Below are 23,596 nucleotides of genomic sequence, written 5' to 3' on the forward strand. Positions count from 1 at the left end.
TCACAACCCCCCTTCCAGAGCAGAGCCTCTATGTGTGCATGCATCCCTGTGCCACGTGTGTCCTGGAGTGGGTGCCCCCACCAGGTCCCTGCCATGTCTTCCAGAACCCACTCCCACCCCCATTCTGGACCATTCCCCCCTCAGGTATGTTGCAGAGCATCTCCTATCCTCATTCCAAAGCAGATTCCCCCTTCATCCCTTCCCCAGCGCCACGCCGTGTCCTACCCTTGGACCACGGTTGCTCCTCCAAGCCGCGTGGGGGCGCTGCGCTACCCCGTCTCTGCGCGTTGCCGCTCTGCCCCCTGCGCCGTGTTTACCTCCGCCGTCGCTTCCGCCCTGCCGCCGCCGCTGCCCGGTGCGGTCCCGGTCCCGCGGCTCCCTCCGCCCTCCGCGTCAATGCGGCGCCGCCGCCCCGCGGCCTGCCCCGGCCATGGACACCAGCGACCTGTTCACCAGCTGCAAGAAGGGGGACGTGAGCCGCGTGCGGTGAGCAGGGCCGGGACGGGGATAGGGATAGGGAGGGGGTGTCCTGGGTCCCGGTTACCCGGCGTCCTTCCGCTGCCTTTAACCGCTGAGCTCACCGCGGGACACCGGTGTCCCGGCCCCGCCGTGTTGCGTTACGGCCTTCGGCCGGCCCGGGGACCGCGCCCGGCGCTCCCTGTCCGGTAACCGGCGGGGTCTGTGGTGCTGGTAGGTACCGGGGGGTGGGAGGGAGCGTTTATCCCGTAAAGACGCGTCCCATCCTTTATCCCGGAGGAGCTGGGCTCCCGCTGAGCCCTTGCTGTGCTCCCGGTGTGTGCTTGTGAGACTCGGGAGCGCTGCCAAAGCAGGGGGACAAGGCGACCGCACGGGTCTGAGTGAGGAGCTGAGCTGCTTGGGGTGAGGAATGTGGTCAGAGGGACCTGGAGTCTGGGATGGGGAGGATGGAGGGGGTGAAGGGTGAGAGCGATGTGGGGGTGAGTGAAAACCAAACGACTTGAGAGGGGTTGTGGAAGCCAAAAGGGACTTTACCCGTGCTTAGGAGAGGTGGGTGTTGCAGTAGTGGGGGACAGGCTGGCTTCTAGAGGTGCCTGGGAGGGAGCATTGGCAGCATTTGATACAGCCTAAATGTGCAGGACAAGGCAAGGGCAGGAGTTAAGAGCAGTCTGGAGTGGTGTTACTTGTGGCAGAAGGAGCCCAGCATTGGCCTTGTAGGCTTGGCCACTGAGTTGTAAGCATCCCGGCTGCATGTGTTGTTGGAGGCTGAAGGTGCTGCTGAAATGCTCAGGCTTCTTTTGTGATGGCTGCCCAGTGAGGGGTCAGCAGGAGGTGGGTTTGATTCTGCTTTTTCGTGACATCCACCACTTCAGATGGAATGGAGCTGCAGAGTGCTGCTCTTTGGGTTGAGGGTTTAACTTCAGCCATAGCTGACAGCCCCTCGAGATCCTGTCATACCTTCAGGAGTTCCTGTAAACCTCAGAGTTAGAATCATAGAATAGTTAGGGTTGGAAAGGACCTTGAGATCATCCAGTTTCAACCCCACTGCCATGGGCAGGGACACCTCACACTAAACCATGTCACCAACCTGGCCTTGAACACCGCCAGGCATAGAGCATTCACAACTTCCCTGGGCAGCCCATTCCAGTGCCTCACCACCCTAACAGTAAAGAACTTCTTCCTCATATTCAATCTAAACTTGCCCTGTTTAAGTTTTAACCCATTACCCCTTGTCCTATCACTCCAGTCCCTAATGAAGAGTCCCTCCCCAGCATCCTTATAAGCCCCCTTCAGATACTGGAAGCGTGCCCTGAGGTCTCCACGCAGTCTTCTCTTCTCCAGGCTGAGCAGCCCCAACTTACAGCTTTTGAAAGAGATGTGACTGAGTGGCTGCTTGGTAACTCTGCTCTCCCTTTACTTCCAGATACCTCCTCGAACAGCGAGATGTGGAGATCAACGTCCGTGATAAATGGGACAGCACCCCTCTGTGAGTGTCCCGCTGCAGCCCGGGCTGGGAGCAGGAGGGGAGAGAGCTCCTGGGCTCTCTCTGCAGCAGCTGCCAGCAGCACTGTTACTGAACACCCTGGGTTCTGCTTCTGGGGAGATGTGGTGACTTTCTGCTTCTTTGCTATCTCCTTCCCTCCCCACCTGACTGACACTTGCTGCAGTAACGCTCAGAGGGGGTGGGATGATTTTGTGACTGCATTACCTGGATTAGGCAGCCTGGTTTTGGCTTGATCAGCCTTTCCCCCCTGAAAGCCCAGGGCATTTTAAGGTGTCTTTTCAGGTGAAGGCTTTGCTTGGTAGAGTGCAAAGTAACTGTGGGGTCACGGGCTGTCTGGCAAGGCTGCGAGCACACAGTAGGTAGTGAGGAATCCCCATGCTGGAGCTGAGGAGTAGAGTGAGCTTTTTGTCTCCCTGCATACCAACTCCGAAGATACCTGTGACATATTTAGAGTATGGAATAACTTCCCAGTGTAAAGGTAGAGTAACATTTGCCTGCTGCAATGTGCATTACAGGATTCTCCTAGTTTGCAGGACAGCTTGAGGTCCTTGTGGGAGAGAAGAATGAAAGGCTGAGGTTGTGAAAGAGGAAACAAAGCTTCTAGGACTTTGAGGGGTGTACATCTCATAGCTGTACATCTTGTAGCTGTGATAGCTCTTCCCTTGCTGTCATAGCCTGCAGCGTTCACACTGACAACAGAAGGAGCAAGGAGTGGTTTTGGGAATTCAGTGGAATTGCTGAGCGCCCATGGAATGAACTCTGTTAAAACGAGGATGGATTCGGCAGCTGCTGGTGCAACAGAAGATGCTGAGCCCAGATTGGAACCTTGAGATCTCCTTGCAGGACAGCAGTGACAGGGAGTGCTCGGAACAGATCCTGCTTAGTGTCCTGCTGGGGTCTATGCTATTAGGTGGCAATTTGTCACTCCTGTGAGGAGTTATCTTCTATGAGGGATGCTCAGTTCTGAGCTCTGCGCGCTGTGGTGTGCCTGAACACTGAATTTGGCTTCTTATTGTATCGCTGATTTTCTTTCTCTTGTTGTTGTCAGGTATTACGCTTGCCTCTGTGGACATGAGGAGCTTGTACGCTATCTTCTGGCCAATGGTGAGCAGAAGCACCCTGATTATGGGTGCAATATCTCTCTCCATGGGGATTGTGTATCCCTCTAGCTGTGCCTTGTGGAAACTTCTGTTACAATGAACCATCTGATAAGTGATCTCAGGCTGCAGTGGGAGCTCTGGACACGCATTCATGGTCCCTTTTGCAGGCCATTTGCTGCTTGAATTTTGCTACAAGGACACTTTCTGTGGTGAATCGAGGCAGTGTGAACTTTCTGAAGTCACAGCTGATGTTTTGTGAGGGGGTGTTGCTGTTGGGAGTTTGCTGATGTAAGAACCGTGCTTCATCTGAGGAGCTGTCTGTGTAAAACCTTCTTGTACTCTTCCTGCAGCCTTGCTTTGTAAACAGGACTTAATGGGGAAACACAAGGGCTTTTCAACTCATTTAGTGACCATTCAGGGACTCTTGATTGAGCACTGCTGGCATGTTCCTGTGATCATTTTGCAGGAGCGAAATGTGAAGCCAACACCTTTGATGGGGAGCGTTGCCTCTATGGAGCTTTGAGCGATGCCATCCGCCGCCTGCTGAAGGAGTACAAACAGATCACAGCAAAGTGCATGAAGAGGGACTACTATGATGTCTTCCTGCAGCGGTAAGCACATGGGGCAGCTCTGTGTGCAACACATTCTGCCATCCTTCCTTAGCTCTAGAAGCAGCAATCTTGTTTTTTTCCCTTTTAAAGAAGAGGGGATGAGCATGCAAACATGAACAAAGCTTCATCTCTGATGTGGTAATAGCCAGCATTTCGTGCTTGTAACATCCTGCCTTCTGAGGGTGGATGACTTCATGTCCTCTCCTATTTGCTGTGTGGTTAAAACGTGCACACTGACAGCGCAGGGAAGTTGCATCTTGCTTTGTAGTGGGGTAGTCCTTTTTCAGAGTGTGGGCTTCTGCAGGGCTTCTTATCAGCTGCCAATTGAAAAGCAGAATTAACCTTCGGAGTTGTGTTTGGGGGCAAGTAGTTCTGCTTTGAAGTGTGCCCTCTGTGTTCTGGTGTTAACCTGAGGCAGGTTTCATTCTCCAGTCTCCCTCTTGCACTGACAAAACTGGAGTCATTGGAGGAAGTGAGAGACTCCAGTTTATGTGAGGTTCCCATCCTTGTACTGGCCTCTAACTGGGCAGAGGGAGACTGCAGTGCCAAGAAGTATGTGTTGATTCAGACCTCATTGCACCATGACCCCCACATGCTTTTACTCCGTGCTCCTTTCTCATTCCCCTCTCTGTGTTCCTCACAGGCTGCTGGAGCAGGGTTACCAGAGCGACATCGTTTTCATTGTTCATGGCAAATCCTTCTGCGCCCACCGCTGCATCCTCAGCGCTCGCAGCGCCTACTTTGCAGAGATGTTTGAGACCAAATGGAAGGGGAAGAGCATGATAGTGTTGAAGCATCCACTGGTGAGCAAGGCCCTGCTTTTTCCCCTCTCTTCTCCCCAGCTCTTCCCTTTCTTTTCCTGTCTCAGCTGGGTGAGACAAGTCAGTAGGAAGGACAGTTTGAGAGTTCACTTCCACAGTGAATAGCTCCTGGAGCTCAGAATGGCCCTAAGTCAAGGAGAAGGGCTTGTGGAAGGACTTTATGCCATAAAATAGCATCTTGCTCAGATAACAGAAGGCTGTAGACTGTGACTTCCCCTTTGTTCCCTCTGTCATGGGCTCAACCATGTCTTAATTAATGGCAGCAGCAGGTAGCTGTGACCATCTGCCAGCTGTGTCAGGACTCCTCTGTGGGATGAGTTGGGTCTGTCTGATTCCTGGGGGACAGGTGGTCTGTGGTGAAGACGCCACCTCCATAATTGGTGCTAATTGAGTCCCTTTTGTTGCCTTTGCAGCAAGAACTCAATAGGCCATAAGTGCATTTCATCCATTAATCACCAGTACTCTGGCATATGTTTCTATAGGTTCATTGTGGCTTTGCCAGACCACTTGTGACAAGCATACTTCCAGTTTCTCAGGATATTGCTTAATGTCTCTTCTTTCTCTTTGCACAAGAACACATCCTCCCTCTCAAATTAAGAAGAGAAGCTTGTGACCAGGGAAAGACTGGATTTTACAGAGGCCATATTTCAGCTGTGTCTTTGGAGTGCCTCCATTAGTCAGGTCCTGTCCCCCCGGGGCACATGGATTAGTATCATCTGGTACATTTAAAGAGCTGTGCGAGCCAGGTGGAGTGGCAGCATTAGTCACACGAGGATCAAGGAAACTTGGGTGCAGTGTGTGAGCTGCTATTTAAATGTTTCTGTTTGTATCAGGCAAGTTCAAGCTTGTTACAAAATTTCTGGGAATTCTAAAGGTAACTTTTCCTTGGTTTATTTTAGATTAATCCAGCAGCCTTTGGCTCTCTTCTGCAGTACCTATACACAGGTATGTGGCTTCCTCTCTTGTGTATGCATGTATAGCTGGTAGGGAACTGGGGGTGCCTCTGCCTTAGCAGTGAGTGGCCCAGGCTTGCAGGCAGCAGTGTTTGAGTGTCAGAGTCACCAGCATCCTCTCTGCTGGCACAAGGGGAGGATGTGAGTAATTCCCAGCTCTTACACGGTGTTTGTACCTTTTGCCAGTTGTTTTACTGCCAATAACTGCAGTCAATTAAAACAAAATCAGCTTAGGTTGTGGTTGGATGGGTGTGAGAATGTATTGACTTAAGGAAGGTAAATCTTTCATCTGGGATAGCAATCCCTTGAGGTGGTGAAAAGCCAGCTGCCCATGCAGGACATTGAGTCTGGCAGACTGAGCAGTGTGTGCTGAACACTTTGGCTGCTTTCTAATATTTCTTCTGAGCAGAAGTTGATCCTAAGCCTTCAATGAAAATGCCAGTGTTGCATTGCAGGCATGCTAAGTGCCGAACTCTTTCAGGCCAGGAGGTGGTGCCAGAAAATAACTTTCTCTTCAAGGTTCTCCTTCCCCAGTCCAGTGTTCTCAGAAATGTTCCTTGCCACGTTTTCAGTGATGGTAAAACATTCTGGGATGGCAGCTTGCGAGCATAAAGTCTGCTGTTACCCGTGCCAGGTAACAGCAGCCATGCATGCTGCTGTTGTGCTGTTAGTTTTAATCTTCTGAGGGAATTAAATGTCGTCTGCATAAAGCCTGATCAGTCTTTGAATGAATGAAATTAAAGGCTATGAAATGAAATTGAAATGAAGGCTTGAAATGAAATTTCAAGGAGAAAGTTGGGGCTATTCAGCCTGGAGAAGAGAAGCTGCATGGAGACCTCAGGGCAGCCTTCCAGTATTAGAAGGGGGCTATAGGGATGCTGGGGAGGGACTCTTCATTAGGGACTGTAGTGATAGGACAAGGGGTAACGGGTTCAAACTTAAACAGGAAGTTTAGATTGGCTGTGAGGAGGAAGTTCTTTACTATAAGGGTGATGAGGCACTGGAATGGGTTGCCCAGGGAGGTTGTGAATGCTCCATCCCTGGCAGTGTTCAAGGCCAGGTTGGACAGAGTATGGGTGACATGGTTTGGTGTGAGGTGTCCCTGCTCGTGTCAGGGGGGCTGGAACTGGATGATCTTAAGGTCCTTTCCAGCCCTAACTATTCTGTGATTCTATGAAATTCAAGGCCTCTTGAATGACGCTGGAAAGTGGGAATGGGAATTAAACTGAGATTCATCAGAGTGGTGGGGTACCAGGTCTTAGCTTCTTGGGCTGAGCTGTAACTGGATGCTGGAAAGTGAGGCAGTGTCTCCAAGTGCTCGATTTCTGTGCCATCAGGTCTTCAGTCTTTAATCTTTGCCATCTTTACACTCAAGTGATGTGTTTAAAGAGCTGGTTTCTTCTTGGCAGGGCGTCTCGACATCGATGTAGAGTATGTAAATGACTGCAAGAGGTTAGCTAAGCAGTGCCGGCTGCAGGACCTCATAGATGATTTGGAGACCAAATGCAAAAAAGTCTATGAATTTGGTAAGCATTTTACTGTCTGTTTCCTCTGCTGTGCTCATGATGCTCTTTTGGGGACCAAGAGCAAAGTGTGACAATGCCCTTGGGGCTTCCAGAGAATGATGCTGTTGTGGCATTCCATGTTTACATGCTGGTTTTGAGTCCTGGCTCTCTGTAGGGCAGCTGTAGTGGTTTCTGACACATGCATGTTTATTGTGTATAGTGAATGTTTTCATTACAGCAGAGCAGCCATAGCAGCAGGGCTTTGCTGTGCTTGCCAGCCATTCAGCGGAGCGCTGTGGGATGTATTGGGAAGTGCCTTTCAGCAGAGAGCTTGTTTAAATCCCTGGGGAGATGAAGTATGTACAGTTTCAAGTCCTGGTCTGTATTTATTTGACCCGTAACCAAAGTAAAATGTTTGATAATTGGCTCAAAATGAATGCAGAGAAAAATAGACCACTTTGAAATACAGGAGTATTTCTGAAAGCACATGTGTGTTTATAACACGTGTATGAGCCAAACCTTAAATGACACAATTCTCTATTTAAGGGCTTTTAGTTATCCAAAGAGCTTATGATCTAATCATGACATCAGCTTATTGCATGAAGACCAGCAGTTGGAGTTTATCATCCATCTCCGTAGTTCAAAACAGCCCCAGCAGGGCAAGGCAGTATTAGTCAGTAGAAATAATCATCTGGTAACAAAACCTCCAGGCTGAAAACATGTGACTCTCATTTCATGCTGAGTTAACTTCTTTACTTCAGTCAAGTTAATTTAGGCTTGAGAAGAGAGTCTGGTCTGTAGCTTGATACAACAGGTAAAGGTGTAGCTATTCCACTTTTCCCATCTGAACTGTGAGTTTTGATAATTCAGCCTCCTGAAGTTGCAAAGCTTAACAAATAGAGACAGTACTTACGGCTTAAGAAATTCCTAATCTGCAAATCACTTGGAAGATACTATCATGTGTATGTCTCCCCTTAGGAATGTTCGGTGGTGTACAGGCTACCACTATACAGCTGTTTCATGTAGACCAGAGTGCGAGTCCCAGTGAGAGCTGCATCCTGAGTCTTTCCTCAGACATGTAAACACAAATGTAAATGTGCATCTGAAGAGATTAGAAATGCATTTCTTTGTTTCTTGCTATAAATAGTGTAAGATACCGGTTTGTGTATTAAATAAATGGTGGACAAGGGGAGTGGTGGTAAATACCATCAATAGGAAACAAAAGTTACTCAGACAATTGGGTAACAAACTTATCTTGTGGCATCTTTTGATATCAGAGAAATGCAGTGAGATGCTGGAGTTATTTCCCTCCCCTTTTTTTCCCTTTGTATCTTTTTCCCTAGGATGTAGCTGAGGCCCTGGAGGCACCCATTGCACCTTAATACATCAAGTTAAAACCTCATATTAGATTGTGGGAGAAAAATAAGGTGGACAGCTTGCTAGCTGTCTGAAGCCATCGTGTAGTGTGTCATTGGGTAGTTAAGCATCATAAAGTCCAGTGGTTAAACTTGTGAACTGCAAAAAGCTGACTTCTTGGCAGGGTTTAACAGTAGCAAATGGTGAAGGAGCATTTCAGGCTGGGAGTTTCAGATATAAGCTCTCCTCAGGAATGTAATAGACTTCCTGGATGGCACTGGACAAATAGTGCAATTTCTGTGTTATTTGGAGCAAAGAGTTGTTTGTCATTTCTGAGGCCTAACAGAAAACACAATCAATGGGTGGGGTAAAGCACTGATGGAAATACTAGGCTTGACTTTCATTTATGACAGGTTGGAGTCAGTTGAATAGACAGAACTGCTGAGAGGTCTGTTAAGAGTTTAACACGTTTCTCTCATCAGATCTCATGTGGAAGGGAGGAAAACTTGTTTCTCCAGGAAGTAATACGTATAACAGTTCCAGAAGTTAAAAACTGGGAGAGATCTTAGGTCACATCGTGGCTGGCACTTGACAAAACACTGCTTTTCCTTCTAGTGCAGTAGGAATCTCTGCTTGTTCAAGTGCTCTCTGTGCCATAGACATTTGATTCAGGTCTGCAGAGCACGGTCGTGTCTTGCATCTGCATTACAAACTTGAAACGTGCCTAATAAACCAACATGAGCTCAAGCCCGTGCAGCTCCAGTGGATAACTGCAGCCTCTGCAATCTCATTATCTAGAGTTAATCAGCATTTCAGAAGCACTTAGGATCTTGCCATGCACAGAGAGTAGTTCAGGAAACCCTGATGAGTATGACCCAGTGCCTTCTGTTGCACCCGAGATGGACTTCAGTGTGAGGGCTTGCATATTGCCCTTTGCATTTATATAGTGCTGTAACAAGAAACTATTGTGGCGTTTGGAAGAGCTCAGGCAGGGTTTGTCCAGATTCAACCATAGTGCTTCCTTCAGAGGTATTTGCAAACAATTTGCAACCTGAAGGTTGGGATACCAAATGCTGTGCTCTTGAACCCAAGAGCTGCAATGTCTCCTGGGAGATTTGCTTCTCAGACAAATCACTGTTCTTTCATGTCACTGTGTAAGTGCTTTGTAGATCCCAACAACTCTTTCCCTTTGCTGCTGGGTCCGTTAGTGCTTTCAGAGCCTGGCTGCTTTGGTGACTGTTACAATAGGTGCTACACAGATAGCAATGATTGTCTCTGCCATAAGGAATTTCTGGTTGCACAGGGAGAAATCTCTCATGCTGGTCTGGAAGTGGACAGGGCTCACACACTAGTGTTGTTTGTGTGAGTGCCAGGTCTCCCCTTGGCTTACCCTGGAAGTCCCGAGTCTGAAAGTAGCATTCAGTGCTAATGGAGCAGCCCATCTCCTTGCTGGTGTAGCTCTATGTGTAGCAGTGATGTGCCTGCCTGTCTTGTATTGGTATCCTTCCCTTCCCAGTATCTCCCTAGGATATCCGGCCTGTTTGGGGTTCGGTGGTGACATCTCTGCAGGGTGCAGTGGGGACACGGAAGAGGGGGTGGAGAACTCCTGTGGCACATTGTGGCCCTGTTTCGCCCACGGCGCAGCAGAGTCATCTGATGGAGCTCACGTAACACTGAGCAGAAAGGCAGAATGAGGTCTCCAAGTGGCGTGATTCACGTGCAAGGGGTTTGAAAGCAGCGAGTCGTGCCTGTCAAACTTCTCTGAGTGCTTCAGTGTGGGGCTGCTTAACTCTTGCTCTTGAGAATTAGCTCTGAGTGGCTCCCAACAGCATCTCAAGGCTTCATCACCGCAACATTGCATTTTCCAGTGGTGCTCCACATTCTTTCACACGCTTCCCTATATGCCAGGGACTCCTGAATGTCTTGCATGCTTCTGTCGTCACCCCAGAGCCTGATGAGCTGAAACAGACCTGAGGTGGTGGGCTGCAGGAGGGATGTGGCCAGAAGAGGACAAGCTGGGAGTGCTCCATCCCTGGTGGTGTTCAAGGCCAGGTTGGACAGAGCCTTGGGTGACATGGTTTAGTGTGAGGTGTCCCTGCCCATGGCAGTGGGGTTGGAACTGGATGATCTTAAGGTCCTTTCCAACCCTAACTATTCTATGATTCTATAGTGAGACAAGAAAAGTATGATTTTGTGTTTTACTTCTCTTTTATTAGGCTGTTAAATTGTGTAGGCTGGTAGGGCAAGAGAGGAAGACACACTAGGTCTGAAAAAAAGCAATTGAAGTTGCTCTCTGTGTGGTTTATTTCATCTCTTTGGTGGTAGTGATGCTTCTTTAATGTTGGCAGAGAGCATGGACTCAGGAGTGCAGGTGGTTTGGGGGTCTTTGTGCTTTTTTTGCGGGTAGAGAGGAGAAGACAGACTTGGGTGCACAGAACTCGGTACCTAACAAAGGATAAACGGCGTGTGTTTTGCAGTGAAGCTCAAGAGCAATGATACTGATGTTTTCCTGGAGGGTCTTTTCTCTAAACGGGAGAGAATGTTTGCAGAGGAATTCAGGCATCTCTGCTCTGTTTTGTTTTTCTGCTTCTTCCAGTCTCTTCCAAGCCAGGGACCTGTGTGAAAGTGCTGACGATTGAGCCCACAGGTAACTGCCGGCTGCAGGAAGATCTGGCTCTTCTAGCAGACTGCGCCCTGCCAGCCAAACTGCGGGTAGGGACCACTTCTACTGTTTCTGGTCTCTGTGGGACTGCGATACGTGTTCACCCCTGTTCAGTTCTCCCCCTTTGAGCTTAGTGCTTGCCTGTTTGCTGGCGCTCCAACTGCCGAAAGCCTTTTGTTGCTTGGAAATGCTGTAACAGTGTTTTAATGAGATGGTCAGTGCTAGTCCTTTTCCTTGGATTTTTCCCCCAGGAGGCATCTTGGTAAGCAAACCCCTTGCCATGTGGTTGGTGGGGATTTCCCCATTGATGGCAGTGGGACAGAGAGTTGCCCACAGCTGGTTTTGCCTTCTCTACCATTCAGCTTGAGTATCAGAAACATTTAATCAGCAGGCGTTGGTACCTGAAGGAACGTGTAGATGGCAGATGGCTTGCTGGGCTTGCTTGCTAGGAGCTGACAGCAGCAGTGGAGAAGTGCTTCCAAACCCTGACAGTATTGCCAGCAGAAATGTGAGTCCCTCTGTAGCAAATTTAACTTCACTGGCAATAGATTTGCTTTCCATAGCTGCCTTTTGTTGACCCTTAGGAAGAGCCCCCAGACCACAGGTTGATGATCACTGTGTTAAAATGCTGTCAGTAGTTTTAGTGGGCTCATATATGTGGATCTTTGCTCCCAGTTGCAGGAGAACAGGACAAATATGGGTAGCCTTCCTTCTCCCTTCATCTCTTGTTTTCTGTGATATCAGCAGATTCTCTTTGCCCTTATGTGTGTCCTTTGTTTCCTCTTTCTCATACCAGCTACTGAGTTTAATAACATGAACTCATTTTAGGTGGCTGCTGTGCCCAGAGGTTGTATGACTGAGTGATGTAGCAAAGTTTATTGCCTTCTGCTTTTTGTCCTCTGCTGAATCGACCTGCCTCGTGCAGTGTGTCTATGTGCGTGGATAAGGTTTCCTACCTGTAATAAGCCAGCATGTTTTGTGCTTGGCAGATATATTTCCCTGAGTACTGAGCACTTAGAGAGGCAGTTTTAATCCATCAAGTTTCCATCTACCAATGCAGAAATCTTTCCTACATAATCTGCCTCCCCCAAATAACTGCATTTATTTGTGGCTTTCAGTATGAATGCCTCTGAGCTGTGGTTTTCTGGCTATGTTCATAGATGAGAATGAAGGCAGTTACAGCAGCATGAGGCTTGTTAGGGCTGCAAAGGTAAGGAGGACAGGGGCACATAGTGATGTGCTGTGCACATCAATGTTCATAGCGATGTGCTATGCACAAACATGGGTGATTTGCTTAAACCTGATAAACTCTAAAAAAATTCCAGTTTTTCTCTCTCTAGGTCTTTTTATTGTTGTTATCATCTTACAAAGAATAGATGAACAAAGCTCTTAATCCTACTGCTATTTATAGCTCGTCCTAATGCTTGTAAATTGTTCAGTTCTGTGAATTAGGCTCTTTGTTCTGGAGCAGAGGAATCGCACATCCTCACTCTAACAGGGGCTGGTGCCATCCAAAGTATGGAACCTGACATATCAGGGATAACTGAGTAGGCATGTACAAACATCCCTGCTCTCGAGGAAACAAAGCAGGCATTCAGCTTTGGATAAAAGCCAGCATTTCCAGAATTTGGCAAGAGACATTCTGTGCTGTTCCTGTCATGGAATGCCACAATACATGAAATGGGATGTATGCACCTTTCTGTTTCACTGTCAACAAGTAATCTGTGTGTCTTTGATACTTGAGTGATGCAGAAAACTCTATACATCCCAATTTCATGGGATGAAAACAATCATTAACGTTGGATATTCAATCACAGCGCATCATTCAAGTGAGAGCTCTCTGTTCTTTGAACTCTTAAACATGTTTAGCATCTTGGTATCTTCTTTCTCATTCCTGTTTATACTTCAAAGCCCTTTCTCTTGCAGTGTTTGTTTTTAACAGGGTGGTGCTTGTCTCTGCTTTGTTTTAAACCAGTAATGACCAGAGTTTCTCTGCCCACAACAGCTGCTGCTTTGGTTTGTTGCAATGCAATTTAGCAGTGACAGATTTAAGTCAAACACCACCAAAAGCCAGGCAACTGTCAGAACCCATCTGGCTTCCCACTGCCTGGCTATCTTGTGTCTGCCAGGTGACCTCTGAGTTAGTGACTCCAGGGCTTCCAGAACATGAAGCTCTTGGCACATCCTTCCCTCATAGCTGGATTTTCATTGCCATTTAACTGAAATCTTATTTTCCAAACCAAGAGGAAATCAGACTTAAAAGGATCAGAGTTTGCCGTGAAATCCTCTTCTCTCCATCTCTATTGGCTTTGGTGGGGCTGCAAAGAAATGTGACTCATTTGTCACTTCTGGGGCAAAGCTAAATCCTGTCACGCACAGAAAGAACAGGCTGAAGCAGGTAGATGGGTTCCCTCCTGTCTTTGTGCTGTGCTTTGCTTTGCCCATTTGGCAGAGGCAGATTAACTGAACCATTTCCAGCACTCTTCCATTTGTTAATATGATCCAGTTCACTTGCATGTGGTTAGGGGCTGGTGATCTGCTCTCACATCACTCAGCCCAGTATTTTGTGTTGTAATTTATTTACAGCTTTCTTGCTGAGATCATCTGGCCAAGATACAAATTGCTGTCACTGATTAGGTTTGTGTGCTTTTGCCTCCAGCAACGTTTCCATTTAAGTGCTAATAGTAAATTGGTAGCAGCACAGGCTTTGTCCTCCACATGTGATGACTGGAGCATCCTGTGGATGTTCAAGCAGTCTTATGCTATAGAGAATACTTCTGTATGGTGAATGAGTTGTGGATGTGTTTGCACCTCACAGGCTTGACTGTGTTGTGCTTCCTGGGCAACATACTTGGCTTTGGTAGCTGTGCTTTGGTATGCTGAGGAGGTTGTCTGAAAGGGGGAGAGAGGAATGAGCCGGTTTTCTGTAGGGAGACCCTGAAAGGGAGACAAAATCCCTCAAGCATAATGGGAGGAGAGTAGAAGAAGTAGAGACTTTAAAGGGGAATAAAAGGGAACATTCTGCAAAGCCACTTCATGCCGGATAGGGGAGACAAAGACATGAACCTGCTTTTGTAGCAGGAATTGGAAATGACCTTGTAAACCTGAGCATCAGAGCGGGGGCCAGGCGAGGCTGGAAGCAGGAAGTTGAGCCTGAAGGAGTTTGTAATTCAGGAGACAGGCAGGTGTGTTGCGAATGGTGCTTAGGTTGGAAAACTGTTCTTCATGGTCAGCCATGGGGTTTTGGGGTGTAACTTTCCTGGATGAGAGACAGAGGTAATAAACAGCTCAGCTCAGGGGCACGTGTTTGGAGAACAGGAACCAGGGAAACTTTTGTTCCCAGGGACTGCCTTGCTTGCATAACTGTGAATAGAAACTTTCACATTGAATTATCCTGCACATAGGATAAGGTGGAAGTGCAAATCTTTGGAAGTGTCACTTTAAAACAGTATAAGGCCAACAGAGCTATTTTTTTGTTAGCATGTGGGACTGGGAGGAGGTGTGTTGGTGTTAAAATCATTTCTCCAGGGTATTAATACTGCAGCAACATCGTCTTTGGCTGCAAATCAGATCAGAAACTGAAAATGTGCTTTAGAAACGTTGGATTCTTCAAGTGAGGCAGTAATGGGAGTCAACCCATTTGAAACTGGTCTGTACACCTATGGAATCCATACGTTACACATCTACCTGTCCATCTGCACAGTAAAGGGCTAGTGCTAAGCTGTAGTATGGTTATGGTACCCACCACATGAAGTAACCATGTGGAGGCAACTTTTACCTGCCTTTTTATGTGACACAGGAATGCTTTCCAGGCAGGGGGTTTTGGAGGGTCAGGGGCTTCCCATGGATAAGGGAGGCAGCTGTAACTTGTACCAGGAATATCTCCATCAGCAGTGCAAGGATTTCACACTGAAATCAGTGTTCAGAGCAGCTCTGTGCTGAGGGATCGGATGAATGGTTGCTTCTGGGAAGACCAAGAAGTCCAAATGTGGGCCCTGAGTGTGTTTAAATCATTAGTGTTAAAGGTCAGCTCTTCTGTTCTCTCTTCCTAGGTTGGTTTTGGGGAGCTGCCATTCGACAGCACTGACAACTTCGACAGTTGTCCCGACGTGTGCTTCCGGGTGGCAGATTACAACTTCTTGTGCCATAAGGTATGTCCTTGCGCTGTCCTTCATTCTCCTGCCTTTTGCTGGGAGCCCACTCTACCCATCTCCTGCTCATCCAGTGCTGGATGCACTCTGCAGAAGCAGCATTGCCTCATCTCCTGGAAAACCCAAAGTCTTATTGCAGCTGGGAACTGTATTTAAAGCATTGAACAGAACAGCAAAGCCTGCCTTTCTTGCAGAGGCGAGGAGATAAGTTTATGGATTCAGCTGCAGTGTTCACAGCTGCAAAATCTCCTGCTGCTGGCTTGAGAGTTCAATGTCTGGAGAAGGGAATGTTTGATATGCAAGTAAATAGCAATAAGAATGGCTTTTGAGATCTAAGCTCAACTCAGACTGCTGCCATAAAGCCACGTGCCTCGCTAATCTCTTCAGTTAACAAATTGGTTCTGGGGGTAGGCATGGATAGAAATGAGGTGTGGAAAAACGTTGGAGATTCAGCTTCAAAGTGTAGAGAGAATCTAAGTTACAGAGTCTGAACTTCCAGAATCCCTCTTTGCTGCTGTGGCAGCTGGTTGGCAGTGCTCTCTGGTTTGGTGCAGTGAAAATGATGGTGTGTTGGTCTTTCTTCCCTCTGCAGGCATTTTTCTGTGGTCGCAGTGATTATTTCAAAGCCCTTCTTGAAGATCATTTCAGTGAGAGTGAGGAGCTGCAGACACAGCCCAGCATCCCTGTGGTGACTCTGCACAGCATCTCAGAGGACATCTTCATCCGGGTCCTCTACTACATCTACAGTGATGATACAGAGGTGAGGCCAGTCATGGAGCCTCCCCTCCTGTGCTGGTTCATTCTGGAGCTGGTCACAGCAGCGTGTTCCTACAGCATTAGGTGTGGGGTGTGTTGTTTCCTGAATCCATTGCCTTACTCTGCTGTCTCACTTCTGTCTCAGGGACTTGTTGTTAGCCAGGCAAGGATGCAGTTTATGTGCATCACATTCCTGAAGCAAATCCCTAGGCTTTCATCCCATAGAAAAGATTTGGAAATTAGGTTGCACATTGCCTGTTGGCGTGATAAATGCAGGGCTTTGCAGGTAACCCCTTGGGCTCTGTGGAAGGATGAGGTGCTGCTGCCAGTAGATGGCAGATTGAACCCATTTGGAGATGCAGAAAGGTTGAGAGATTCTGCTTCTTTACTCTTGGCATCATTGCCCACTTTTCCATTTGTAGCAAGTCATTATTTTCACTGTTGTTTGTTGCTGGGGTGGGCAAAGGCTCCACTGGGAGACCACTGCCTTGCTGTGCTCAGTATCACAAGCAGTAATGTCCCTAACCCGCCTAGTTTTCAGCCTAATGGAAGGTGCAGCAAATCTCAGCTTCCCGCTTTGGGTTTGCGGCTTTCATCAGGTCCAGCTCCAAGATGCCAGAACATGTTCTGGCATTAGGGCAGTGATAGAGACACTTCACCTCCCAGTGTCACAGCTCCCAAGCAGTGTCTGTGCTCTGGGTTAGGTGCCACAGACAGGCAGAGCACACAGCTGTGACCTTGTTTCTGTTGGTCTGTTCACCTCTGGGTAGCAGCAGGGAATGTGTGGTTGGGAGAGGTATATTTAGCAGGCAGCAAGGGCAGGATTGCCATAGGTATGCCAGGGAGCAGATGCTTCACTTCTCTGCACTTTCCTCAGCCACAGGCTGAAAGGGCAGGCAGGGAGGGAAAGCAGCCTGTTGGATTGTGAAGATCCCCCTGACCTTGTGACTGCGCTGCAGCTTCACCCTGTTCCCTTGCAGCTCTCCAGTCTGCCTGCCCTCCTTGTGATGGCTCAAGGAAAGGGATGGCTGCTTGGAAAGCATCCTTCCTAAGGGGTGCCTCAGCTGAGTGTGAAAGTTGAAAGGATCTTGCCCATATGCTCCCTATGCAGACTGGTGCATAGCTTGGATTTCAAACTGAGCAGCCAAGATAGAACTTCTGCAGAGAGTTCATCTGTCATGGAAACTACCGGGAAAAATAGTCAGGGAAACAGGAATGGAGCTCAAGTTCCACACTTGTATGTGGAGTGTTCTCCCTGCTCTGGGTTTGTCCAGCCGAGTATCAGCACTCCCAGTTCCATATTCCTTTTTCCAAGGGATTTTCATGTCTCTCCTATGTAACAGGGACAGAGTTTGCAGTTGGAGGGAGCAGTGTGTGCAGAGGACAGAAATGGTTCTAGGCAGAAAGAGAAGTTTCTGGTCAGAATACTTGTGGGCTCAAGGGGAGCTTCTGGTTGATCAAGCAGCTGGGAGCTGCTGCCATCAGTGCTGCTGACTCAAACCCCTCCAGCTCGTGAGGATCCTGGAGCTTATGAAAGGACAAAGCAGCACTTGATTGATAACCCCAAGAGCTTTGTCACACAACTGTGGCTCTACAGCCGTCATGGCATGCTTCCGTTGCATCGTGCATCCTTCTGCACAGCTGAGCATTTGCTGTGGGGAGACTCTCCAAACATCTGTGAACAGCTGTAGGGGAAGAAGCAATCAGCCTTGTGCAGTTGTCAGTGAGCAACCACATGTGTAGCTCTGGGCAGCAGTGGGTTTGCTGCTGAGCAGTTATCAGGATGGTGGATCACACTGCAGGAGAGTTACCATTCCTTCAACCAGACCAGCCTGGCTTCGTCTCTAAATACAAGGGATGGATCTCACCTTCTCCACAGCCAGGGTACACTGCATCCTGCAGATTCCCTGTTAAAAGGGTTGTGGGTATCTGTGCTCTTTGCAACTCCCATTAGCAAGAGCAGAACTGTGCAGAGAGAGGCTCTAGTTCCAGGTTAGTGACGCAGATGGTTGACTAAAATAGGATTTGCCCAGCCAGGGGGAAGAGTGAAGCTGGAGGTGGTGTCTCCAATGTTCTCTACAGCATTTTTTTATCCTCAGATCAGTTGCAAGGAACAAAAGTACCCAAGAGGGAAATGGGAGGGTGGTTCTTTAGCTCAAGAGCTTGAAAATGTTAAAGGCTATTCCCAGCAGTGTAAGCTTGAGCATCTGGTGCATGAATTTAGTTCCATTTGAATGCCTGTTAAAGCTCCAATAGTATTTGACGTGCAGATCTGTTCCTTACCTCCTTGGGCCTCTCCTGTAGTTTATTTGGGGTGCAGTTTTCTGTCCTTGGATATATCCCCATGCCGTGGAGGTTGTGCTGGCTGTTAGCAGAGCCAGCTGGAGGAATACAGCAGTACAGAATGAGAGGAGAAGTCCCAGCAGGGACAAGGTGCTCTGTTCTGTCAGGCTGCTCCATTTGTCCCTTTGAAGAGCTCTTAGTACCTCTGGTAAAAGCTACTTCCTTCCACTGCTACAGAGCATGCTTTAGCAGCCAGCTTTCAGGTGCACTTCAGTGTGTCAGCATCGCTTTGTGCTTCACTAGAGGGGTCAGCTGCAGCATGGCAAAGGTCTTGCTTCGTGCTGAGCGAGCTGCCTCGGCAGCATTTTAAACTCCTCTGTGGTAACTGAGTAGAAGACCTAAACCTGAAAGACTGAGCTCCTGTCCCTTATAGTGCTGTTAACACTTGTCCAGTGATGGGCAAACCCCACTTTAGGGCATCTCTGCTAAAATACAGGAGCTCATCAGAGACAAGCGTTCAGGACTGGGTGGTAAATCTCCTCTTTCCATTCCAGCTGTCCCCGGACAACGCCTATGATGTGCTGTGTGTGGCAGACATGTACCTGCTGCCCGGGCTCAAGCGCCTGTGTGGCAGGACTTTGGCTCAGATCCTGGATGAGGACAACGTTGTGAGCATCTGGAGGATTGCAAAGCTGTTCCAGCTCACCCGGCTGGAGGACCAGTGCACGGAGTACATGGCAAAGATCATCGAGAAGGTATTGCAAACAACCCCCACTGCACTTGGCATGCGTGCCCGTAAATCTAACAGCACACTTAACATTTTCGCATAGCTACAACAGATTTAGTGGTTGTACTTTGCTCTCTAATAAGTGGTTTAATGTGCTTCCTGAAAAAGAGCAGTGTTTCAGTAGCAAAGCAGATGGTGAGTTAGGACAGAGGATGAGGAGCACGGCAGTACCTGATGTCCCTGCAGTAAACCTAATGCTGATGACAGCCCCATCTCTGGACAGTGCCTTTCACTGAGCCTTCAGCCACTGTGCCCAGAGCAGCAACGGTGTTGCCTGAATACACCAGCTACAGCCTGGGGGACCAAACGGGGTGTGCAGGGTTGCTGTGTGCAGGAAATGGTTTTGGGGGTTTGCTGGGGGCAGTTCCTCCTGGCATCATGCTATGGGAAGGAGAAGTTGATGTGATCTCCACTCTCCTCCAGGAGGACAAATCGAACAGTAAGGGTTTCCACGGGTGAAATTTGGCTGTTGAACAGCCAGAAGGAATGCATCTAACACTGAAGCTTTCCTTATGCCCCTCCATGTAAGTGTTACCCCAGGTGGTTATAGCTTGAAGTTCTAGACTTATGGAGAAAGTTGCCATACTAAGCCCAGCCCACTTTATCCCAGTGCACACCACTCCAGCCCACTTTATCTCAGTTCAGACGCTTTACCCCAGTTCAGTTCAGACCAGCCCACTTTAGCTCTGTCCAGCCCATTCCAGCTCACCCCAGCCCGTTTAGCCCAGCGCAGCCAACTTCAGCACAGTCCATTCCAGTTTAGCCCAGCCCACTTTAGCCCAATTCAGCCCAGTTTAGCCCTGTCCAGATCAATTTAGCCCAGCTCACTTTAGCCCAGTTCAGACCAGCACAGCCCAGTTTAGCCCAGCCCAGCCTAACCCAGTTCAGCTCAATTCAGACCTGTCCAGACCAATTTAGCACAGTTCAGCAGATTTTAGCCCAATTCAGACCAGTCCAGCACAGCTTAGCTCTGTTGAGCCCAGTTTAGCCCACTTCAGCCCAGCACAGCCGTTTACCCACTTCAGCCCAGTTTAGCACAGCACAGTTTAGACCAGTTCAGCCTAGTTTAGCCCAATTCACATCTGTCCAGACACTGTTAAGCCCAATTTAGCCCAGCCCAGCCCAGTTCAGCCCACTTTAGCCCTTCCCAGCCCAACGTAGCACAGTTTAGGCCAGCCCACTTTAGCCCAGTCCAGCCTATCCCAGCCCAATTTAACCCAGTTCAGCCCAGTTTACAGCCCAGCCCAATTTAACCCAATTCAGCCCAGTTTACAGCCCAGCCCAGCCCAATTTAACCCAGTTCAGCCCAGTTTACAGCCCAGCCCACTCCAGCTCAGCCCAGCCAAGTTTAGCCCAATTAAGCCAGGTTTAGCATATTTCAGTATAGACTAGAAACCATGGGATGTTTTTATCCTGAGACAGGTCTTTATAAATTGCATGTACAGTTCACCTGGGAATGTGACATTCACCTGCAGCTTGAAAGGTGTGAAATTCTTTTTGGCCTGTGAAAACAGCAAAGGAAATGATTCTGGGGCTGGTTTGTGTTCAGCAAAGGGATGACAGACACATCAGCATACACCCGGATTCTGGCTTCTGAAAAAGGGATTTGGTTTGAAAGCTGATGGATATCCCAAGGTGGGGCTGTGCTTCTGTGTTGCACTGACTTCCCTTGCCTGAGTGGGAGCCCTTGGACCCCGCTTTGGCAGTGTGCCTTCCTAAGGGTGTTGGTACAAATGGAGCTGCCCCAGCTGTTCAGGCAGCAGCAGCTGCCAGCACCTTGTGGAGATGCATTGATGATGGCTACAGAGAGAGATTTGGCAGCATGTAAAGCACAGAGCAGGGCTCAGCAACAGTTCAGTGGCGTAGACGGAAGCTGCCTCTCACCCTTCCGCACACCACATGCTCCTGGGGAACTGGGTGCAAAATCATTCCTGGGTGCCCTGATTCTGTCAGGTTGGGTGCAGAACAGAGCAGCTGCCTTGCTGTGATCTGCTGGTGGTGCTGGTGCTGAGAGCCATGGTGGGCATAGAGTCATTGGTGGCTCCTGGTTCCAAACTGGGCACAAGCATCTGCTGTCTTGCCTGTGGGAGACATCCCAAAGTGTCTGGCAGCATCTCCTGGTTCCTGTTAGGGAACATTGTGTATAATCCTGTTCCTCAGTACCAAAACTATGGATGCCTAGTTAGAGAGTTTTACAGTGTGCTGTTGGAGGTACAGATTGCTCATGGTTGTGACCATTTATTCTTGAAGTATTATTACTTCCTTAAGTTTAATGGCAGGATGCATCTCCAAGCAGCATCCATAGGAGACATAGGAAGATTTGGGTCTCCATGTGCCTTTAGCATTCCCTTTTCTTCTGTGGGATCCCTCAACAGTGGCTGAGCCCATTACCCCAACCCTCTGCATCCCTTTACCTGTCTTCTGTTCTTCTCTTGTCCACCTCACCCAGCTGGTGGAGTCAGAGGAGTTTGTGGCTGCTGTGAAGGAGAATGCGGAGGCTGTGGAGGAGCGGCAGGAGACGGACTCCATTCCTCTGGTCGATGACATCCGCTTCCACATCACCAGCAATGTGCAGACCTACAGTGCCATCGAGGAAGCCAACCAGAAACTTGAAGCTCTGGAAAACCTCCTGGCCAGTATAGGGCTTGAGTGCTGATGTGTGCAAACCCTGCCTGTCACTGTGGCCTGCGGAGGCCCTGCTGGGTTGGCTCAGAGTGTGAGAGCATCTCTCAGTGTCCCTCTTCCCCCTCTGTGTCCTCCTTCCCATCCACTTTCAGGCATGGTTTCTTTTTAATTTATTATACCTGGACATGTGCATGTCTGCTTTGTGTTTGGTTTGGGTTTTTGTTTTCCCCTTCAGAAGTAGCTCCAGAAGCTCAACCCATATCAGTAGCTGCTCCTACTGAAGGGAGAGCACCCCTTCTTTCCTTCCTAAAGGGGAAGGAAACACCTTCTTGGGAACAGCACTTCTCCCTTTCTTTTTGTACATGGTGGTAGAGCAAAACTGCTTCTGCTCAGGGTGGTGGCATGGAGAGGGGCTCTGCATTTGCTGTGATTTGTGGAATGTACTCCATGTCCATCCCTGAGCTCAGTGTGGCTTTGACAGGACCACCAAAGAGCCCAGTGCAACTTGAACTGATAAAGACATCTCGGTAAACTTGAGGAGGGCAAGGGCTATTGAAAATGCTTTTATGTGAAATCCCATGTATTGTGGTGAAGGCAGGACTGGTTTTGTGCTCAGTGAGTGTCAGGCTCATGAAAGCCTGCTGCAAAAACCGACAGCTTAACCCAGCTGGTTCAGTTCTCCTGCGTTGCTCCTCCCTATGTGGCTGAAGATGACACTGAACATAAGCAGGATGTTTAGTTTATCACATCCCCTCCACTCCTCCTGCATAAATCCCTCATCAGGCATCTTAGCATTGGCTTTGCACAGCAGTGGTGGTGACAGCCCTGCACAAGGCTCGCACACCAGCGGCCAGAATGTGGCCTTTGCCTTCTACTTGCACTGAATGATCTGCAGAAACGGGATTACCAAGGAATGTGCTAATGCTGCTCTCTGCAGATGCCTCAGCTGCTCAAGCAAATGGACATTGGTAGTGGGCAAAGCAGGAGGAAGGCAGCGGTGCTGGGAAGCATTTTCCATATGGCTGCTCCTGAGTAATCCCATTCCCATGTGGAGCACGTGGGAGGAAAGGTCAGGGTGGCCTTTGCTTTGCCTCCCATAGCACAGCTCCATGTGTGCTGCAGGCAGGAGCCCCGTCTGCCTGCGTGCACTTAATGGTCACATCTGTGAGGCCCCTCACATTGTCCAATTACTTGGGGTCCCTTTAACCACCCCCCCAGTCCCTCTTGGCAAAGCAGGGCTACCAAGGCATGCTCAGCAGATGGGCAGCATGCAGGCACACTGTAATGAAAACGAGCCAGGTCAACCCTCTGATTTGAATCCACTTTGTTCTCGCTGCAGATAACTTGGTCACAAGATAAAAACCTTCTGATTTTTCCTTCTCTGGCCGATGTCCTTTCTGTGTTCTCTTGCCTCTGCCCTTTTATTCACTGCTTCTCACTTGCTGAATTAAGAAGATTGTAAAATTTACCAGAGCAACATTATATTTAAGGGAAATGTGTAAGCATGTGTGCAGCAATAAAATAGTCTATTTCACTATATCTGTTCTGCTGTGGCCTCTCTGTTACCAACTGACAGCATCCACATGGCTTCACTTCCAGGTCTCATTGGGCTCCTTTGGTGCGTTTTCCCACACCCAGGCTGCAGAGCTGGGATTCCAGCAGAGAGGAAAGCGTGGCTCTGCTCTCCTCCTGGTGACCTGCTGTGCAGTGCTGCCAGAACATGGCTGTAATACACCCGTGTGTTTTTCCTGGCTCCTTTCCCCTAGGATTGCTCCATTCCGTGCTAGGGAGGTGATGTTGCTCTTGGAAGTGGCTCTGGGGAGCCCCTGACAGGTAAGTCCTTCTCTCTCATCGCCTGTGCCTCTGTCATTGCTGACTGCACACTGCATCCCAGGGTGCAGGTTTCTGACCCTCTGTCCTTCACTCTGACTTGCTCAGTGCACTGGGAGCCTCTGAAGCCTGTGTTTTCTCCACAACCCTGAGTGCTCTCTGAGGACACAGGCAC

At 48.8% G+C, this 23,596-nt stretch overlaps 1 protein-coding gene across 1 annotated transcript; it reads left to right on the forward strand.

Annotated features, from left to right (window-relative positions):
* Positions 1–348: 348 nt before the first annotated feature.
* Positions 349–22,427, forward strand: ABTB1 (ankyrin repeat and BTB domain containing 1). The gene is made up of 12 exons (XM_057417517.1): positions 349–486; positions 1,901–1,963; positions 3,030–3,085; positions 3,548–3,692; positions 4,336–4,495; positions 5,413–5,458; positions 6,876–6,992; positions 10,924–11,039; positions 15,042–15,140; positions 15,733–15,900; positions 18,734–18,934; positions 21,416–22,427. The coding sequence occupies exons 1-12, from the start codon at positions 431–433 to the stop codon at positions 21,620–21,622; spliced, it is 1,434 nt and encodes a 477-aa protein (XP_057273500.1). The 5' UTR covers positions 349–430; the 3' UTR covers positions 21,623–22,427.
* The last annotated feature ends 1,169 nt before the right edge of the window (positions 22,428–23,596 follow it).

The sequence above is a fragment of the Pezoporus wallicus genome, unplaced genomic scaffold (assembly GCF_028554395.1).
Source record: "Pezoporus wallicus isolate ANWC-B61680 ecotype Strahan unplaced genomic scaffold, APGP_CSIRO_Pwel_v1 contig_8542, whole genome shotgun sequence".
Taxonomy (NCBI): domain Eukaryota; kingdom Metazoa; phylum Chordata; class Aves; order Psittaciformes; family Psittacidae; genus Pezoporus; species Pezoporus wallicus.

Coding starts and splice junctions, on each gene's coding strand:
- ABTB1 (XM_057417517.1), top strand. CDS start 431: ATGGACACCAGCGACCTGTTCACCAGCTGCAAGAAGGGGGACGTGAGC. Junction 3,086..3,547: donor ACGCTATCTTCTGGCCAATG/GTGAGCAGAAGC, acceptor ATCATTTTGCAG/GAGCGAAATGTGAAGCCAAC. Junction 4,496..5,412: donor TAGTGTTGAAGCATCCACTG/GTGAGCAAGGCC, acceptor GGTTTATTTTAG/ATTAATCCAGCAGCCTTTGG.